We start from the raw sequence: 19,074 nt of genomic DNA, 5'->3' as shown, positions 1-19,074 counted from the left end.
TAACGTTAAGTGGGATATTTAGTGGTGATTAATGTTTTGTTAGGCTAATGTGGAAGAGATTCTGTTAATGGGGGTTTCGTGGGAAGTCTACGATGGCAGTTGCGTTTCAAGTCACTTGTGTAAGAATGAGATGGCAGCAATGTTATTAAACTGTACTTCTAGAAAATGAAGAATGGGGACTGTGCATCAGGTGTGTTTTGCTCTTTTATTTTTATTTTATTAATTTATGAAGCCACTGTAAACTTTATAATGTTATGTTGTAATATTATAATGCTACACTCTTAGAAGAAAAGGTTCTATATAGAACCTTAAAAGGTTCTATCGGCGCTACGTAGTTGGAACCCCTAAAAGTTTCACTAGAAAAAATGCTTTTCTTACTCAGTATTTTTGTCTTGTTTTTAGTCCAAACATCTAAACATTCTTAAAACAAGAAGTATTTACTAGACAAGCAAAAGTAATCGTCTTATTTTGGGGAAAAATAACTCAAAATTAAGAGTTTTTGCTAAGATAAGAAATGCATTTTTTTTCTTTGATAAGAAATTATTATTTTTTTGCAGTGTTCTATATAGAACCCTTTTTAAGTGCCGAAAGGGTTCTTTCTTGTCATTATAGAACCCCTTTTGCATAAAAGGGTCTTTGGAGTATACTCATCTATACTTCTATATAGAACCTTTTAAGGGTTCCAAATACATAGCGCCGATAGAACCTTTTCTTCTAAGAGTGTATCATATTTTGAGCAGGCAATTGGCTTACTTTGCTGTAAAAAGCCTGAAAATATCCCTGCTAAATACCTTTAAGTACAGTGGTATTCCGCCATGTTTCTCACTGACACGGCCCCCGACTCGTAAAGATCAGGGCTTAGAGAATATCCCGAGCTTCCCATTCGTATTTACAACATTAATACAAACTTTACAACATGATTTGAACGCACCATTAGATAAAGGGGTTTGAGTGATTAATAATCAGTATCTAACAAAAATATTAATTTAATGTTATCCACATAAAATGTAATCTGCAACAGCATTGTGAACTTTGGTGAATATATGTTTAGTCATTAAGTTTTTTAAATGCATCATTCAAATTGCAAACACATAAAAGAGTCTCAGCCTGAAAGACCCACGACTGGCACATCAATTTGCTGCTACATTTCTCTCAGAAATGGTAGAAAATTAAATTAAATGTGGAGGATTTTAATCGTGACAAGATGATTGACAGGACAGTCTAAACAATGACAAAGCAGTCCGTTGAAGACTCAAATGATATCCCAAAGCTTGCCTACTATTCTGTTACATACACTCAAAAGTATGTACTTTTCTTCACAAAAACAGTACATATACATTTAGGGCACGGTATAAGCGAGAGATTGGGACCCGGCAGCAGAGTTTAGGTTCAACCTTAATTAAGTGCACCTGATCCGGCTAATCAAGTCCTTCAAGCTGATTTGAAAACTACAGGTATGCGTGTTGAAGCATGAGAGGAAAGGAACAAAGCTTAGAAACTATATCTACTGCGCTGTAAATACAGAAAAACAGAAACAGTTTATGTTATTTGGTTGTCTTCTACAGAAACCTAATGGTGCCATCTACTGGACGTTTTCCAAATGAACACAGTACTAATTCAGTTTTAAAAAGCTTTATGTTCAGTGTGCCTGATCTCCTTTCAACACCACAATATTAGTAATTCTATTCAATAGATCAATGTCTTGTGATTGGGATCATTTAAGATGTTGAGAGAAAACAATACGGAAATAACACTTATAACATTACAATAAGGTTTTGTCAGATAGTGACTTTTTATCATTCACATCATACTATGAAATTAAGATGCTGATTTGAGTCAAAACCTGATCATTATTGCAATACAGCATGGTTGTCTAACACACTGGCAATTTTGAGATACCTATAAAATACTGAATATTGGTTCCACACAAATTACAGAATTCATATCTTCTCACTGCAAAAAAGTGAGATTATGGAGAATTATAGAAAAACTGCACATTGAAAAATGTGTTCACTCAAAATTGAAAATTGTATTGTTTTGAGGAACAGAGGATTTTTTGTTTGAGAATCATTTTTTCCCCTCAAAAAAATAATAGGGTTGCTTTTACTTTGCTGAAACCAATTGGTTGTGTAATCTCTAAGACATTTGATCTATTCCAATCATAAGTTTACAGCATAATACAGAAATCTTTACAAACAATCTTATGGTTTAATTTTTCTAAATGAAAATGCTGAAAAGAATGTTGATCCACTCAGAAACTAGTGTAAATTAGTCTGCATGTAAATTAGTCACTAGATTTTGATATATAATTCCATCCCGTATGGCCCCGTTTCAATAGGTGACCATATAAACGGGTTCACCAACATGAAGGACACCCGTTTTCTTGACGGTGTAGTACTGTCCCAATACTGGTGCGGTTTTCTGGTTAGGGTCAGTCAGTCGATAGCTATAAAGCAAAAAAAGTAGGTGATGAAAACTGTGGATAAAGTAAGAGATGCGCAGAGTCAGGGCTTCCTTTATGATTTTGTTTTTAATTGGGGGAGGGGAATGAGAACAACAAATATATTTATTCATATACAATTATATAAATATATATGTGTGTGTGTGTGTGTGTGTGTGTGTGTGTGTGTGTGTGTGTGTGTGTGTGTGTGTGTGTGTGTGTGTGTGTGTGTGTGTGTGTGTGTGTGTGGTAATATTTTTAAATTTCTCTTATGCTCGCCAAGGCTGCATTTATTTGATCAAAAATAACAATAAATACACTAATGTTGAGAATTTCTATTTTAATTTAAAATAACTTTTCAATTTGAATATATTGTAAAATGTAATTTATTCCTGTGATCTAAAGCTGTATTTTCAGCATCATTACACCAATTGTCAGAGTCTCATGATACTTCAGAAATCATTCTGATATGATGATTTGGAGCTCAGGTAACATTTCTTATCAATATCAATGTTGAAAACAGCCGTGTTGCTTAATATTTTTTGTGTGGAAACTGATACATTTTTTTAAGTATTCTTTGATTAATAGAAAGTCCAAAAGAACAACATTTATTTGAAACAGAAATATTTTAAAACATTATAAATGTCTTTACTCTCCATTTTGATCAATTTTATGCATCTTTGTTGAATAAGGCATTAAATATTTTTTTAATCTTAATTTGAATAGAATATTGAGCCCCAGGATTTTGGCCAATCACTTTATAAAGGGCTTTTTTTGTGGCCAATCATTTTTATTTTGGCATATTCATTTAATAAAGACAAAACATTGTTCTTCATAAATGTTGTTCTTTCTATTAATCATAGTATACTAAAAAATAAGTTTCCACAATAATTAATCAAATCAGCAATTGAATACTTAACACGTTACACATTACACCGCATAATAATGGGATTCTTTTTCCAGATTCTGTTACTGATTAACTAAAAAGAAAGAAGCCAAGTTATTTGGCAAGAAGCATAAGAAAATGTAGAAAATAAGAAATGATTGACTAAAGAGACATGACCTCATGAGCTCTACCCTTTGATCCCCGGGTAAAAATGCATAGTTTCTGTCTGTGTGCACTTACCTTTTGAGCGTGTTCAGAGGTTCTTTCCGAGTGATGACTCCAGTCTCAGGGTCAACGGTGGTAAAGAGGCATCTGAATTTGAATACACAGAATTCATTATTTTACAGTACTAACGATTGTTCTAGTGAACAGTGTTTTCTACTTTACCTTCCACAGCCAACGACTCTCTTCATCTCCACTTGGCCAATCTGAATATGATCCCATGTGTCCTGGTGTAGGAACAACAGAGTTTGATTTTACATCATAACACACCTTACATCGTATCATATTGCATTTTATACCTCCGTGAATGCCTCACAGTCACTGACAACAATACTGGGACGAAACTGAAAGACAGTAACTTCATTATCCAATCGGGTATTCAGGTCCCTAACAGAGGCCTCCGACATAAGCATGATGGGAGCAGCATCGGGATAGGCCACCTGAAGAAATCAAATCAGATAATATTGTCAGTGACAGATAAGAAATAACCCAAAGAAAGTCAAAGGAAACATTAGATATGTTTACAGTCACAGTGATTTAATTCCTACAACTGATTTCACAAAATTGATATAGTACTGGTTTTGTGTATCATATGTACTAATTAGAGCTGTCAAATTGATTAATCGCAATTAATCGCATCCAAAATAAAATATTATTATAAAATTATACACAGTACACACATATATATTATGTAAACACTTATTTTGGATATGATTAATCATGATTAATCAATTTGACAGCACTAGTACTAATATAAAAATGAATCATATTGCGAGGAATAATACTAGATTTTCATATATGTTGAAAGGTAGAAACACAGCTGTAAAACCTTATATAAATATTTTTAACAGTGTCTATTTACAGTAAGAAGCTGATTACACTAACGCCGCCCACTGACGCCTGGTTGGTCCAGACAGAATTATGAAAGATAATGGATTGTCAACAGCAGCAATAGTGTAGGGGCGAGACGTGTGGCAGAGAGTTTTGACATAAATCGTTCGAATCTGCCTTTTGCCGAACTCACTCTACTCCCTTTTCCCCGTCACATATCAAATCAGAAAGGCATTTATTTTTAATAAAAATAAAGAAAATATTCTAATAGTGGAAATAAAGTGTCTAACGTGCATTTAATAATAAAGTGTTTGTTTATTCGTTTGGGGTTAGAGGTAGGTGTAGGGAGGGCATTTATTGTGCAAATTATATTTAATCATTTTAATAAATAATCATTTACACTCTGTTATTATTGCATACCGTTTAATGTACAACACTGAGGTGCAAACAGTATCTGCCACTATTTACAAGTATAAGTAGCTTTTAACTATTATTCACATGCAAATAAAATACTGCTAATTTTTACAAAGTACACATGTAAATAGCATCTATTTTTAATTACTCTATCTTGTCAGGATCATTTTCTGCCAGGATAGATTTTTTCCTTTTAGATGTACACTGCCATTCAAAAGTTTTTGATCTGTAGATTTTTTTGTTTTTAGAAGAAGTCTCTTATGCTCACCAAGGCTGCATTTATTTGATTAAAATAGCAATATTGTGAAATATTATTAAAATGTAAAATAGCTGTTTTCTATTTGAATTAAAAAATTTAAAACTAATATATATATATATATATATATATATATATATATATATATATATATATATATATATATATATATATATATATATATATAAAATGTATTTAATGCAAAGTGGAATTTTCAGCTTTTTTGCATCACAGAAATGTTACTTTTATTTAAAAAAATTATAGTAATTTAAAAATAATGTTACTTTTATAAGTAATAAATAATAATAATTACTTTTTATATTACAATAGGAAACGGTTATTTTACATTTTAATATTTCTCAATATGAATGTTTTTTGGGTTTTTTTTACAACTATTTAAAAAAATTAAACATTTTAAATTTTAAACTGAGCTTGGTCTGGTGATAACCAGACAAGCAGCCTTGGTGAGCATAAGAGACTTCTTCTAAAAAAGTTAAAGAACTTACCAATCAAAAACTATTGAACAACAATGTACATCTATATTTCTTCTTTTATGATGATTGAGTGATACTGTAATATAATTTTGCTAAAACAAAACAAATAATGAATTAATTAATTTATAAATAATACATTTCTCATCTCAAATGAATTTAAAAGAAGAAAAAAAGTGTTTTCAATCAAAACAATTGTGAGACATGTTTTGTCCCACATTTCACGAGTCAATAGTACAGCTTTACAATAACTTTATCTGTAGAATAAGACATGTACAGGGCTGTCCATCAAACCTTTTCGTCCTTAGGATAGAGGGAGACTTTCTCATAAGGCCTCTGGGCCTTTAGATGAGGTTCAAAATGCACCAGGCGAACAGGCTTGTCTGATTCCAGGTATCGAGTAAGCCAGTCAGAAACATCGTCCCCGCAGTCCCTGCCCTGGACTTCTACACTAAAGACTCTGGACACACAAGCACAATTATTTTCAAGTTTCAGTGTGCCACTTCAACTAAAAATATACTCTGGCCACACATAGAATTAGTTAGCACAGGCACACTTTAAGCAAATTAGTTTGTCAGGTTGTGAATTACAGTTAAAAAATAAGACAACGTTAATAAAACATGTTCACAGTTATTGCAATGACAACTTGGAAAACCACAGAATAACTGCACTTTTAGATTAGAATATTAATGTTAATAATTTTCTTTCCCTTTTAATGTTTGCTGCTGCATCCTTAACGTCTATGTCTTATCTCGATTTCTCCAACTACGGACTATGGATCAAACAGAAAATGTGCGCTTCTTTAACATGTGTTAATAAATTTAGTGCCGTTAAAGTTAATTTGCATTAACGTGTTATTAACGCGTTAACTTTGACAGCCCTAATATATATATATATATATATATATATATATATATATATATATATATATATATATATATATACAGCATTTGTGTGTCAATAGAGCCTCATCAATATTACACACTGCGCCTTTAAGTGTTGGTGGGGTCATAGTTGTGTAACACCATGTACCTGCAGTCCACAACTGCATTGCTGGGCTGGTGAAGAGGAGCCCTCAGCTCCTCCATCTCGGGTCCATTAAGGCACAGCTGCCCATTCTCACAGGTCAAAGACACCAACACCAGACGAGGCTGCTGTCGGCCTGTCACCATGTGTCCATCCTCCGTGATGACCAGCCAGTGACTGTATCAAAACAACATGTACATAATATGAGATGGTGCAAATTATGAGTGGTTTTGGAGATGTCTGAACTTTGAAACCCACCAAGATGGATCTTAGACATTATGTCACGTAGTTTTAAAGAGTTTAGTAGCCAACGTAAAGTTACAAGTTATAAGACAAAAGCATGGCAACAGCTGCTCGAGCGTTTTGCTTTAGCATCTTATATCAGACGGCAAAACATCAATAGCCACTGTTTGTTCGCACACTGATATATATAACAGCTAACAGCGGATAACGTTATATTGAAACAAATGTTGTTGTTGTTTCCAAATAAATTGCATGTCTGAAAAGCAAAGATGCACACTTCTAACAAACACTCACCGATCCTGCAGTTCGCCATATTTCAGCCCCATTCGCAGACATTCTGCTGTCTCTACCGACACCACTTTCCCAGACTTCATCGGATGAACCAGCAGCTGAGTAACAACTCCCACTCGGATTAACTTTTTCTCCCGGCGCATATGTTTATACACGAGACCGACTCCAAGCAGAGCAACGGTTGTGCCTGCAGCGCATAATGCGAGTTGCCGATTTTGGTCAAAGATTTTCACAAGCATCTCTTTGAAGTACATCTTTATTCTCGGAAATAATATCTGTTCTGCGAAATTTGACAAGTCTGGAAGGTTTCGCAGCGCTCACAGTGTCTTTAAAGCAGCCAATGAAAAGGCGCGTTGCTAGTGGGTAGTTTTAAAGGGGACAGGCTCACCTTGAAATCAAAAAACGTTCTTTACACCAGGGGTCGTTAAGTATATTTGGCCACGAGCCAAAAAAAATGCCACTAGATGGCGGGCCAGAATCACAGGATAATTAATAAATTGATGAAAATTCTCCAAACAGGATTTCCTGATTATGTGTCGTTTGTAAAGTGAGCTGTTACTCTTGTTAAAGAAAATGGATAAATTGACACGTAACCTGGCAAGTATCTTCACCAACTTGCAACACAGACCGCGCCTTGCTAAAACATACACCTGTACAGCTTTCTAGCTCGCCTCCTATATATTTCAGAACCAGATATATTTTAGAACCAGCCGCTATCTAAATGATTATTACTGGAAGGCCAACATGCTGACCACTGTTTTACTGTTTTTGATTTTGAACGGTACGTCCGAAGGTTATTTTAAAGGAAATGTTAGTCTTTCATCAAAATATAATAACTTGATCATCATTAACTTTTATTGGCTGCTGACGACATCAAGATCGACCTTTATTTTTCAACCCACTCACCCCAAACATTCATTCAGTCATTCAGACCGTGTTTCACAAGTCTCATGCAGCATGTCTGGTAATACGTAGTGTTACTATTTCAATTACTTGATTAAAGTAATGTAACTGATTACTTTTGTAAATACTTTTCTAATTTCCAGCAAACAGGCAAAGCAACATATTAATATTATTCAACATTCTTGCTTTTTATAGACAATTCTCAGATGTAACACCTCTTGTAATTGTTAACATTTTCAAGTAACTAATTTAACTACACATTTTTTCTCAGTAAATGTACAGATGTAGGCTAATGGACTACAATTACATTTATTTTGTAATTAAATCGTAAGTTAACTAGTCTCTCCCCAACAAGGCTGGAGAGCCTCTTGCGTTTAAAAGGTGGACATGAACTCATTAAAAAAAAATTAATGCGCATTATGCCTGTTTACGGCCCATGTTCTCAAAGGAGTATGATAGGCCCTATTATACACCCGGCGCAATGTGGCGCCAGTCGTAACGCAACTGTTTTTTGTTAGTTTTAGCCCAAAGTTATAATTTTAACATCCAGCCCCATGTTGTTTAAATAGCAAATGCTAATACAAATAAAGGATTAAAATGTAAAAGATTATTATTGTGTACATAAATATAAAAATGCCTACATGTCATATGCTCAGGGAGCTTTTTTATGCCCAAAACACACCCATGACTCATTAAGAGATAGGTACAACCCGTTCAGACCATCGCTGGGCATGCCAACCATTTTTTCTGTCGTTAAAATAGCAAAAGTGGCTTAGAATGTTGAAAATGGGCCCAAAGTCACTAAACAAAGATGCTAACATTCAATCGCGTACAAATTATTTTCAAATGATTACTCTTCCATAAGAGGCTCTGTTCTTTCTTTTAATATTGCATGTTTAGATATTCATTCAGCAAAATATATTAGGGGGCCATCATGCAAATTTTGTGAAAATGATCAAAAATGCTGGCCGTGGCTAGCCTAGAAATCTAGACACACCCTAGCGGCAGCAGATCTAATCTGCCATCGAGTGCCGTCTAGCAACTCTCAATACCCTTCTGAGCTGTAAACGCCAAACTCTTGCCGGGCCAATCACATCGTGTATAGAGTCGGTGGGCGGGGCCGTAATGATGATGGCCGAGTTGTGTTGCGTGCTTCTAGTAAACACAGAAACTGGCAAACAGCGGTCTTTCGAATCAGCATTGACAGCGACTCTGGAAGACTTGGAGTTAAGCTTTTCTCTGAGAAAAGAACAAAGAACGGCACTGAAGTCATTCTTAAAAAGGGAAGATGTGTTCGGAGTTTTGCCGACCAGATACGGCGAATGTTTAATCTATCAACGAGCTCTGTTTCACCTCCGTTGCTCTGGTTGGTGGTAGCGCTATCCTATCGCGTGCAGAGGGAGTTTGAAAGACAACCGTTTATCCCGCCCCTCGGATTGAGCCCTGCAATGGTGAGTTTCCAGACCAAACATCTTGATGTGGGTCTGGCTTGTCAGGCTAGGCCATGGCTGGTAACTTAAAAAAATAAATAAAACACTGGCAGGGAAAGAGTTAAACTTGGAGCATAGTCCTTAATAGACCTTTTACACAAACACTGTGAAAAGCATAGTTTTACTGACATGATTGTAATTTAGGATCAATTTCACATTAAAAACTAAAAACATTTAAAGACTCAAAACTCTTTTTTTCTATTCTTTATTATATTCTAATCAGCAGAGGGTTATTTTTGCCCTGGTTCTTTTAGTAAGGACAAAAATAGAAACATAAATGTACACTCTGTCCTAACCTCATTGGCCTGCTGGTCAAAATATATTTTTTACCTTTCACATGAATGTAGATGCCAAACCAGAAAAAATATAGAAGGAAAAGCAACAGATGCCACCCCATGGGGGGGCAATACAGGCATTTGTTGTAATGGCGTTCCTTCTGTCACTGTGTCATGCAGGTTTAATAGCTGAAGGCAAAGTCTTGGGCACAAAGCACTTTCTCCTTGGCAGGATGTGAACATGGCACGCACTCCTGTGTGGGCCAAACATAGCCTGAGCAGCAAGGCCTCTCTGAGTCATGGGGGATACACAGGACACGATGTCCAGATCAGTGCTGAGAGTATGGGATAACTGCTGTTTTTCCTAGAGATCTAGTTCAGACCAAGGTCATATTTATACTTTATCGTCAAAGTTGACATTGATGAGTTCAACATCAGGAGTAATTAAAGGAGCATGCCAACTTGTTGTACTTTACCTTATTCACCTTAGTCCATGCATACCATTTTTATCTCTGTTTGCCATAACTGACGCACCCACCGCTAGCCTAGCTTAGCACAAAGACTGGAGGTAAATGGCTCCATCTAACATACTGCTCAATAAGTGACAAAATAATACCAACATTTTCCTATTTACATGATGTGATGTGTATAGGTACTTTGTGTACTAAGACTGACGGAAAATAACGTGGCAATTTTCTTGACCGATATCGCTAGGATCTATTCTCTCATTCCTGAGTAATAATCAGGGAACTTTGCTGCAGTATTATAGGTGCAGCGGCGCAATGATATTACGCAGTGCCTGGAAATAGGCCAACGTCAACATAACCAATGCCCCTGTCCCAAATGGCACACTAAACCCTCACGGTCTTCCTCTGAGTAGATTACTTTCACGACGTAATGCCACTTTGAATGCCGGGTAGAAGTCCTCTGCGTAGCTTGTGAGCTTGTGGGCTCAGCTGAAGTGCGCAAAGCAGCCACAAAGGGTGTGCACATGAGCACCTTTCTTTAAGCTTAAATGACGATAGTCTTGTGGACAGGCGCACACAGTGGCCATAGTAAGTCCACAAGACTGAAAGTGTGAAGTGTGCCACTTGGGACAGGGCTCCCTGCTTGCATAGAGAGCATGCTGGGACTACTGTAACTACCGGTATACACATTACAACATGTAAATAGGAAAATGTTGCGTTATTTTGTCACTTATTGAGCAGTAGGCTAAGATGGAGCCGTTTACCTCCAGTCTTTGTGCTAAGCTAGGCTAGCGGTGGGTGCAGACAGAGTTATGGCACACGTAAATAAAAATAATATGTATGGATTTATCAAACTCTGGGGATACAATGAATAAGCTAAAGTCCCAAAAAGTCTGCGTGTTCCTTTAGGATACCTCAGGTTCAAAAGTCATATTTTTCCTCCAATATTATTCTTACATAGACAACTTTGCCCTAGTTTTGAAAAACAGTCATCTGCTGCCAATCCGAATATTATTTTATTCCTCCACGTGACCGCCATCAGGTTAATATGTTTAAGGAGGTTTCAAAAGGTCAGATTATTCCCTTAACACACTGTACAGAGCTGGGCAGAGAGCAGAGAGTCATGTTGGTATGCCATCTGGATCAACAACTTGATAGGTGTTTCATTTCGCTCAAGTCTAGAACAGCGTATTACAGGGGACTCATTACAATAATGCAGTGGGTACAGTCTGGTAATAATATCCTTTATCAAATCACAATATAATTATTAAAGAGAGTTCAAATGCAGTTTTCTCAACATCCCGAAAACTATCAATGCAAAGGGTGGTGCAAATTGCAAAATGGAGGAATTGGCTGCCTTTCAAGGATTTGGAAAATGAGTTGAATTGGCCACACCTCACAGGAAGTTGAACTGATAGGATAAGTAATTTATAGAGGGTATGCACTGACATCACTTTCCCACCCAAACACACTCAGCCGTGTGGCAAAAGTGGCAAAAGAGCTGCTGCATGACTGGAGTTAATAGGAGTAACTGTGAAACCGTGAGTAAAACAAACAATTTTCAGTTTAAACTAAAGGTTGGACTCGACATAAGTGTTCTTTACAACTTACCAAAGATCCTGTGATCTGTGATATTGACATGCAGCCAGGAATCGTATTTCCTGACATTTGTACATGCCTGATTTCTAAAGTAGTCTAAATCCAAGTGATCACTTATGTCAATGTTATATCGTCATATCGACTCTTCCAACCCTAAAACTTAGAACTAGTTAAACTAGTTTTAAAACCTAGAACTAGTTTTTGTCAGTGTTTGTTTAAAAACATCAAATTAGGCAGAATATACAATGGTAAATATTTAATTGATGAGTTGTCAATACAATATGTTACAGTACAATTTATAGAGTATGATTTTACCCCATATTGAAAATATTAAGACAAAATGATAACTTCAAATCCATGTTTCGCTGCCCGGAGTCCTGATGTTCTCTGAATTTGCTTCCCTTTTCTGTAGCTTTCGGAAATCTGTAAAAATATACCTCAGATTTCAAATCCGCTTGTACAGTCAATCTCAAAGCTCTTTCCCATTCTAGCTGTGTTTTGTGTGTTTTTCACGGCATTCACGATGAAAACCAACTCTTAGTCTTTTTGCCACTCGTTGGGCTTAACCACAGCGACTCCGGCCGAAGGTGACGTCACATGCATACCCTCTATCAAAAGAATTTCAATGCAGATCATGCATTCTACAGCGCCCCCAAAGGGACATGAGGAAAAATATAATAAATTTATTATATCAAAACTTTATACGTTACCCTTTGCTTTCTCTTTCAAAAATATTGCGTTCCCCTGAGAAACTCAGCGTTCACTCAAAAGCATTAAATTATCTATCTATCTATCTATCTATCTATCTATCTATCTATCTATCTATCTATCTATCTATCTATCTATCTATCTATCTATCTATATATTAAAATTCAATTAGAATTTAAAAGGCATTCTCAGTTAAATTCTGAATGGCAAACAACACTGCAATGCAAAGCCAAGCCAAAATGACTGAAATTTATGAAAGTTAAATTACATTTAGAACTCTAATACCATAAGCATTTCATCTGAACAGGGTAAAATAATATTCTGGATGAGAAGTTTTTTGGTTAGAATACGTTTTTGTCTATTGCACCATTTCTGGGTGTAAATGAGCTATTTGAAGTAGAAGACCATTTGAAGTCTCTTAAAAGTCATCAAAGCACTGACAGAGAATAGATGTGTTTGTGTGAAAAGACTCCTTGCAGAGTTTTCATCAGTCCAACTCAATCTTGGGTGGTCAGTTGAAGCATTTTTATGTGAATGCTACCAAAATAATTCATGTGACTCATTAAAGACATACAGTGACTGTATAAGGAAGTGAGGTGATTCAGACAGAGCTGCGTCTCTTGGAGAAGAGCCTGAACGGTGAGATGTTTCTCAGGTCAGCAGACACAGTGCTAATGGCCGAGCAGCGTTGAGGGTTACACACGCAGCCCGTGGGGCCGGGTTCGAAAAAGTGGTGCGGCGATATGTCTCCTTGCTCCATTAGCGCATCAGTGAAGGACAGATCCTGCGGGAGGATCACCATTTTCTCTCGGCTTTTGTACCACAGGCAGGAGCACACCGTCTGGAAGTGAAGCACCTCAGCGTAGACGCTCTTCAGCCCTCGCCTTTTGTCCCGCCCCGGGGCGGCTGGGCTCGGAGGGTCCGGACGGCGCGGAACCGGACCTTTCTGCTGATCTTTGGAGAGCAGCGCCCTCTGCGCCGCGTCTCTTCTCTCGTCCTCTGTGTTCATGGTCAGGAACCGTAGCACCACTAGATTGAGGAAAGCACCGATTACTGTGAGGCCCATCAGGATATAGACAAAACTAAAGGCCACGTAATGAGGGTCGTTTTGGAGAGCGTTGTCCTTCTGCAGGGCGACGTAGTCCCCGAAACCGATGGTGGTGAGGGTGATGAAACAGTAGTAGAAGGCATGGAAAAAGGTCCAACCTTCGTAGTGGGAGAAGGCAGCTGCTCCTATGCACAAGGTGCTGACGCAGGAGAAGAAGCCAATGATCACCATGTTGGCCATGGAGACTTCCGGCCTCCGCAGGCCCATGCATTTCTTGGCTTTGTGCAACAGGAAGCGGACGAAGGTGTTGATGCGTTCGCCCAGGCTCTGGAACATCACCAGGGTGAGGGGGATGCCCAGAAGCGCATACCCCATGCAGAATGCTTTCCCAGCATCCGTACTGGGAGCGGCATGGCCATAACCTTGGGAAGGAGAGCAGGATAAGATAAGTCATATGATGTATAACGTTGTGTTTCAGACCCTGCATCCATTGGAAAGGACATCACATGATTTGTGGTTTGAACTAAAAAAAAATCTGTTTTTATGACATGGTAATGTCTGGTTACTGGTTGGTTCCCGATCAACCAATCAAACAATGAATTTATGACCCCTAACTTAATCTGGAATACATTTCCGACACAGCGACATTACTCTGTTATTAATTACTCATGTCGTTCCAAACCTGTAAGATGTTCGTTCATCTTTGGAACACAAATAAAAATCTTTTTGATGAAATCTGAGAGTTACACAACTATCACTTTGACGTTTCAAAAAGTTCATAAAGAGATCATAAAACGAATCCATATCAATTGAGCGATTTAGTCCAAATTTTCTGAAGAGGTACAATACATTTATATGGTGAACAGAATGAATTTAGGCTTTTATTCACATATAAACATTCATGAGTTCACATGTCCGTTATGATAAACAGAAGCTCAAGCATGTTTGCTTGACGTGCATGAGGTTCATTCTCATTACGCAGGTTCAGTTGAGCTTCTGTTTATGTTTTCTGTTTAAATGTGAATATAAGCCTATAGCCTCATCATATAAAGTGATCGTGTCTCTCTGGAAAATTTGGACTAAACCGCAATTCATATGGATTAGTTTTACAATCTCTTTATGAACTTTTTGAAGCTTTAAATTGGTAGCTGTCAATGAAGGATAGAAAGCGCTCAGATTTCATCAAAAAAAAACAAAAGTCTTATGTTTGAAACAACAACAGGGTGAATAATTAATAACAGGATTTTCATTTTTGCGTGAACCATCCTTTAAACTACAATGGAGGAACTAACTAGCTGCTCGCAAATAGAGCATAAACGCGCATGCGCAATCATACTCTTGATAAACTAAGACAATAAGATATTAAGTGCACAGCATGTTAACTTGCTTATTTAGCAAACTGTCCTCCAAAAAATATGACTCTATAGGTCGTTTTTCTAGCACCTTATTACGACCTATATTTACGGTTTAAAGTAATGCGCCCTCTAGCTGGCGTAAAAATAATGACAGTGTCGTAATACGTCATCTGACGAAAAGACGAATGTCGTTACCAATCAAAATGTGTGTTCATTTTAATGCAATGTGTGGACTCTTTGCCACCATTTGTCATTTTCCATTTAGAAAAATAAATATTTTTTAATTTATAACTACACCCACCCCATTCCTAAACCTACCCAGTGATTTATAGTGCATACACACTTTATGAGCATGTGTTCCCTGGGATCGAACGATCACATGTTGTTGTTTTGTAGTGCAATGCTTTACCAAGTGAACTTAAAATAGTATGCAGATAAAAGGGAAAAATGCTTTATAGTGTCCTGTTGTCAGGAGCACAACTTTAGAAAACGCTTCTATGTGTCATATTTCAAAAATTAAAATATTGTCGATAGGGGCGCAACTTTAGTAAACACTTACATGGGTCGTAATTCAAGAAAGTGACAAACGACCTGTATAGGTGTATTGGTTGGAGATTTCAAATAACATGTTGTTATTTTGCTAAAAACCATGATTTCTGCATGCTTATGTGAGTCCACATGCCATGGTAACAAAAAACTATGCTTCTAACCACAGGTGGACTGCCATCCAACCACAAAACGTCGCCGTTTGCGAATGTTCGTTGGAACTATGGTTTTGGGAAACACCAAATCAGTGAACTATGTTGGTAATGAGAGAACTTACAATCATAGTTGGCTAGCGATGCTTTTGGGAAATGCATCACTTATTGAGCTTCAAGCGTCACAAAAGACAGCCATGTGTAAGACAGGACAAGGAGCAAAGGCCTGTTCCCACCAAGAACAATAACTATAAAGATAACAATAAAGATATTGTTCTAAAAAAAATTCTAAACTTAAACAAATATCACACCACAACTATAACGATAAAAAGAGAAAGAAACACTTTTAGAAGTTTTTTTTTTCCCAGCTGATGAACGATAAAATCATTGACAGCCAATCAGAATCCAGCTTGAGCATTTAATGCGGCAGAAGACAACGCTGGTGTGGTTTTTTACTTTTTATTTGCTAATGTATGTTCATGTTCTCGTCATCTTGCACCTATTATAATCCTGATAGTATCAAGTCATAATATTCAAGTTTATTTAAAGAGTTGTAGAACACAGGTTAGTCAATAACATACCAGAGTAAACTACCATAAAATGACAATTTGGTTCAGCTGAGTGTGTGACTTGGCTTAATTCAGCTTTGCATATAATAACTTTAGTGCTCTCCGGGGTGTAAGTTAAACAGCCTCTTAATATGTCTGCATAAATTTAAAGAGGTAAACAGGCCAGTCAATATCTTCACTTTTTGTTATTGGCCAGAGTAATCAGACTATTCATCATGTTCAAACCCCACACACACACACACATTTATTTGTACTGGATGTTCTTTAACATTCTGTAAATATTATTACTGACGTTCATTGCACTTAGCCATCTCAATGTTGTTATGATGATACTGTAAACTCCCAAATGAGGGCAGACTAATACGGCATTAGTCTGGAAATTTGTTGAAGCTCTGCACATAGCTCTCAGTGTTGGCATACCAAAATGATTCACGTATTATGTTCAACAAGCAAATTAGGGCAATGAAGTTGAAATTAATGAAGAATACTGTTATGTATCTATAAAATCTTTATCGGTTATACTTTATTTTATGGTCTTATTGTTACATTGTAATTATACATTTACTACATGTACTTACCTAACCTATAGGGTTAGGGTAGGATTTGGTTGAGGGTTAGTTGCATGTAATTATGCATAATTTACTGTTATTACTATGGTACATGTAACAAGGACACTGTAAAATAAAGTGTTACCCTTTTATCTTGACAAAGGCTAATTTTGTACCTATATATAAAGTAGGTAATAAAAACAATCATAATCAAATAAACCATCATGTTCTGTTAATTCCTTGTTCCATGTACATCAACAATTATTAACCATTATTCCAAAACTAACTTAATGTTAAATTATTTATTTAAATGATTTCGTCTGACCTAATCTAAACCCTACAGATGATGATGTGAATCTTTAACCCATTCACCTAATAGAAAATTGACACATTAACCTACAAATGGTAACATCTAAATTAATTTATTATATTCAAGTCAAAACGCACATATGCGACAGTTCGCGGAAGTTAGAGACTACAGTGTGTTAAGTTTTTTAATATTGATATTTTTCTTATACAAATGCATGGATTCGCTTCAGAAGGCAAAAACAGAAAAAACTAAACCGAAACACCCCTTCACTGCCATTTATAAAGCTTTGGAAGAGCCAGATTTTTAAAAAATATAACTCTGATTGTGTTCGTCTGAAAGAATAATGTCATAAAAAGGCTACCTAGTATGACTTGAGGGTGAGTAAATCATGGGCTAATTTTCATATTTGGGTGAACCATAACAGAGATAAAAATGAACCTCTCTATGACTTAGCTGTAATTGTCGTGCCAAAATGCAACTGAGAGAAAACTGGCATAACATGCATTAGCATTTTGTAGGGTGCTCTTCTAAAAATAACTCATGACCATTTTTGAGCTAATCCACCGGAAGCATTGACCGACATCATCACCATGAACTGTAACACAGGATTAAGCGCTTCAGCGATGACTCTATGCGCGTTCTTCTCATGTCATTTATGTCTTAAGCAATCTTAGAGAACATATTTCACGACGATATTTGTGCTTCAGAGAAGCACAGAGGAATGTTGATTTTACCTTTAAAAACGGTCAGATGCAGTTGCCAGAACTTTTCCGTTAAAACAGTTTACAGGAGCATGACATTTTGGTGACTGTGTTTAGCTATATGATCACATCCTACATCATATTATATTTCTGTCGCAGAAAATATGTGCAGTGGGCTTTAATTCCATCGAAACTGCTCTCAAAATAAATACAAATGCAATAAGCAGCTAAATAAATAAATAACCTCATTGGTTGTCGTTTTATCTTGTGAAATTGACTATAATATATATGATAGGCCTATACATTGAGTCGCTTATTCACACCGTAAGAGATTATTTTGAGACAAAAAAAGTTACAAAATGACGTAAAACAATAGATTTTCTAAACCTAAAGTTTAATCGCATATCCTATAAGTGGTGCAACAGGCTAAGAAACTATAAAATCGTTAGACTAGAATAACTGTCTTCACAAATGAAATGAATCAGACCAGAAAAATTACCTATGGTCGTTATCACAGTGATGGCAAAATAAAAAGACCCGGCGAACCTCCACTGGACTCCGGCTTTGTGAGGCTTCAGAAGCAACACGACCTTCTCAATCTGATCAAAGTCAAACCTGGTGAGATTATATTTATGCATAAGTACAAATTTTCGATAGTCGAGCTTGCCCTTCTGGGTTTTCTCTTGCTTTGACTCGAGAGCATCGAAGACTCCCGCTCCAATGAGTAAATAGGACAAAGTGCAGATAATTAAGGCGAGTGTCCGCACGTTTTGCCTCTTCATCTTCTCATCGTCTCTTCAAAATATCCCTCAGTTTTCAAAGCTCCGGTCCGGGCATGGGAACTTTTCTGATTCATGGCTTGTCATAACTCCCTTCCTTGCTCTCCTTGGCAGCGAAAATCCAACTGAGGCTGAGGGTCTCCTGAAAAAGTGGTCACAAGGGACCGCTAATAAAAGAAGCCGTGTTTAGTGGGAGCTGTTCTTTCAGCACCACCCCCAGGGACTGATACACACACTCCTTATATGGTCATTTGTTCCTTCTAGTTAAAAGGAAGGTGTCACGCGTTATTGATCATATTACAATCTAATTCTTAAAGGGGCTATATGTAAGAATCTTTTTTGTGTTAAAGGGATAGTTCTTTATAGAGCTTTATAATGGCAGCCTAAAATCCGAAGCCCAAAAAAGTGCATCCATCCATTATAAAAGTAACCCACACATCCCCAAGGGGTTAATAAAGTCCTTCTGAAGCAAATCGGTGGGTTCATGTATAAGAAAAATATCCATATTTAAAGCTACACTGTGT

The 19,074-nt window shown here is 36.7% G+C and overlaps 2 protein-coding genes across 2 annotated transcripts; both read right to left on the bottom strand.

Moving 5' to 3' along the window:
- Positions 1 to 1,616: 1,616 nt before the first annotated feature.
- marc1 (mitochondrial amidoxime reducing component 1) lies at positions 1,617 to 7,456 on the bottom strand. Its single transcript, XM_067454507.1, has 7 exons — positions 7,104 to 7,456; positions 6,573 to 6,743; positions 5,835 to 6,000; positions 3,848 to 3,988; positions 3,714 to 3,775; positions 3,567 to 3,638; positions 1,617 to 2,446 (listed from the first exon to the last, which is right to left on the bottom strand). Exons 1-7 carry the CDS (start codon positions 7,352 to 7,354, stop codon positions 2,332 to 2,334), a joined length of 978 nt encoding a protein of 325 aa, XP_067310608.1. The 5' UTR covers positions 7,355 to 7,456; the 3' UTR covers positions 1,617 to 2,331.
- Positions 7,457 to 9,682: 2,226 nt separating this feature from the next.
- kcnk3b (potassium channel, subfamily K, member 3b) lies at positions 9,683 to 18,752 on the bottom strand. Its single transcript, XM_067455085.1, has 2 exons — positions 18,271 to 18,752; positions 9,683 to 14,012 (listed from the first exon to the last, which is right to left on the bottom strand). Exons 1-2 carry the CDS (start codon positions 18,551 to 18,553, stop codon positions 13,144 to 13,146), a joined length of 1,152 nt encoding a protein of 383 aa, XP_067311186.1. The 5' UTR covers positions 18,554 to 18,752; the 3' UTR covers positions 9,683 to 13,143.
- Between the last annotated feature and the right edge of the window lie 322 nt (positions 18,753 to 19,074).

This window comes from Pseudorasbora parva, chromosome 10 (assembly GCF_024679245.1).
Source record: "Pseudorasbora parva isolate DD20220531a chromosome 10, ASM2467924v1, whole genome shotgun sequence".
Lineage (NCBI taxonomy): Eukaryota > Metazoa > Chordata > Actinopteri > Cypriniformes > Gobionidae > Pseudorasbora > Pseudorasbora parva.
The sequence above is the reverse complement of the archived record's forward strand: the minus strand, read 5'-3'. Positions and strand labels throughout refer to the sequence as shown.

Bases quoted from the DNA above. Each gene is read 5' to 3' on its own strand.
- kcnk3b (XM_067455085.1), bottom strand. From the start codon at position 18,553: ATGAAGAGGCAAAACGTGCGGACACTCGCCTTAATTATCTGCACTTTG. The intron at 14,013-18,270 runs GTAATTTTTCTG...CTCCTTCCCAAG, and splicing joins CACTGTGATAACGACCATAG to GTTATGGCCATGCCGCTCCC.
- marc1 (XM_067454507.1), bottom strand. From the start codon at position 7,354: ATGTACTTCAAAGAGATGCTTGTGAAAATCTTTGACCAAAATCGGCAA. The intron at 6,744-7,103 runs GTGAGTGTTTGT...GTTTTGATACAG, and splicing joins TATGGCGAACTGCAGGATCG to TCACTGGCTGGTCATCACGG. The intron at 6,001-6,572 runs GTACATGGTGTT...TTGTGTGTCCAG, and splicing joins AATGCAGTTGTGGACTGCAG to AGTCTTTAGTGTAGAAGTCC.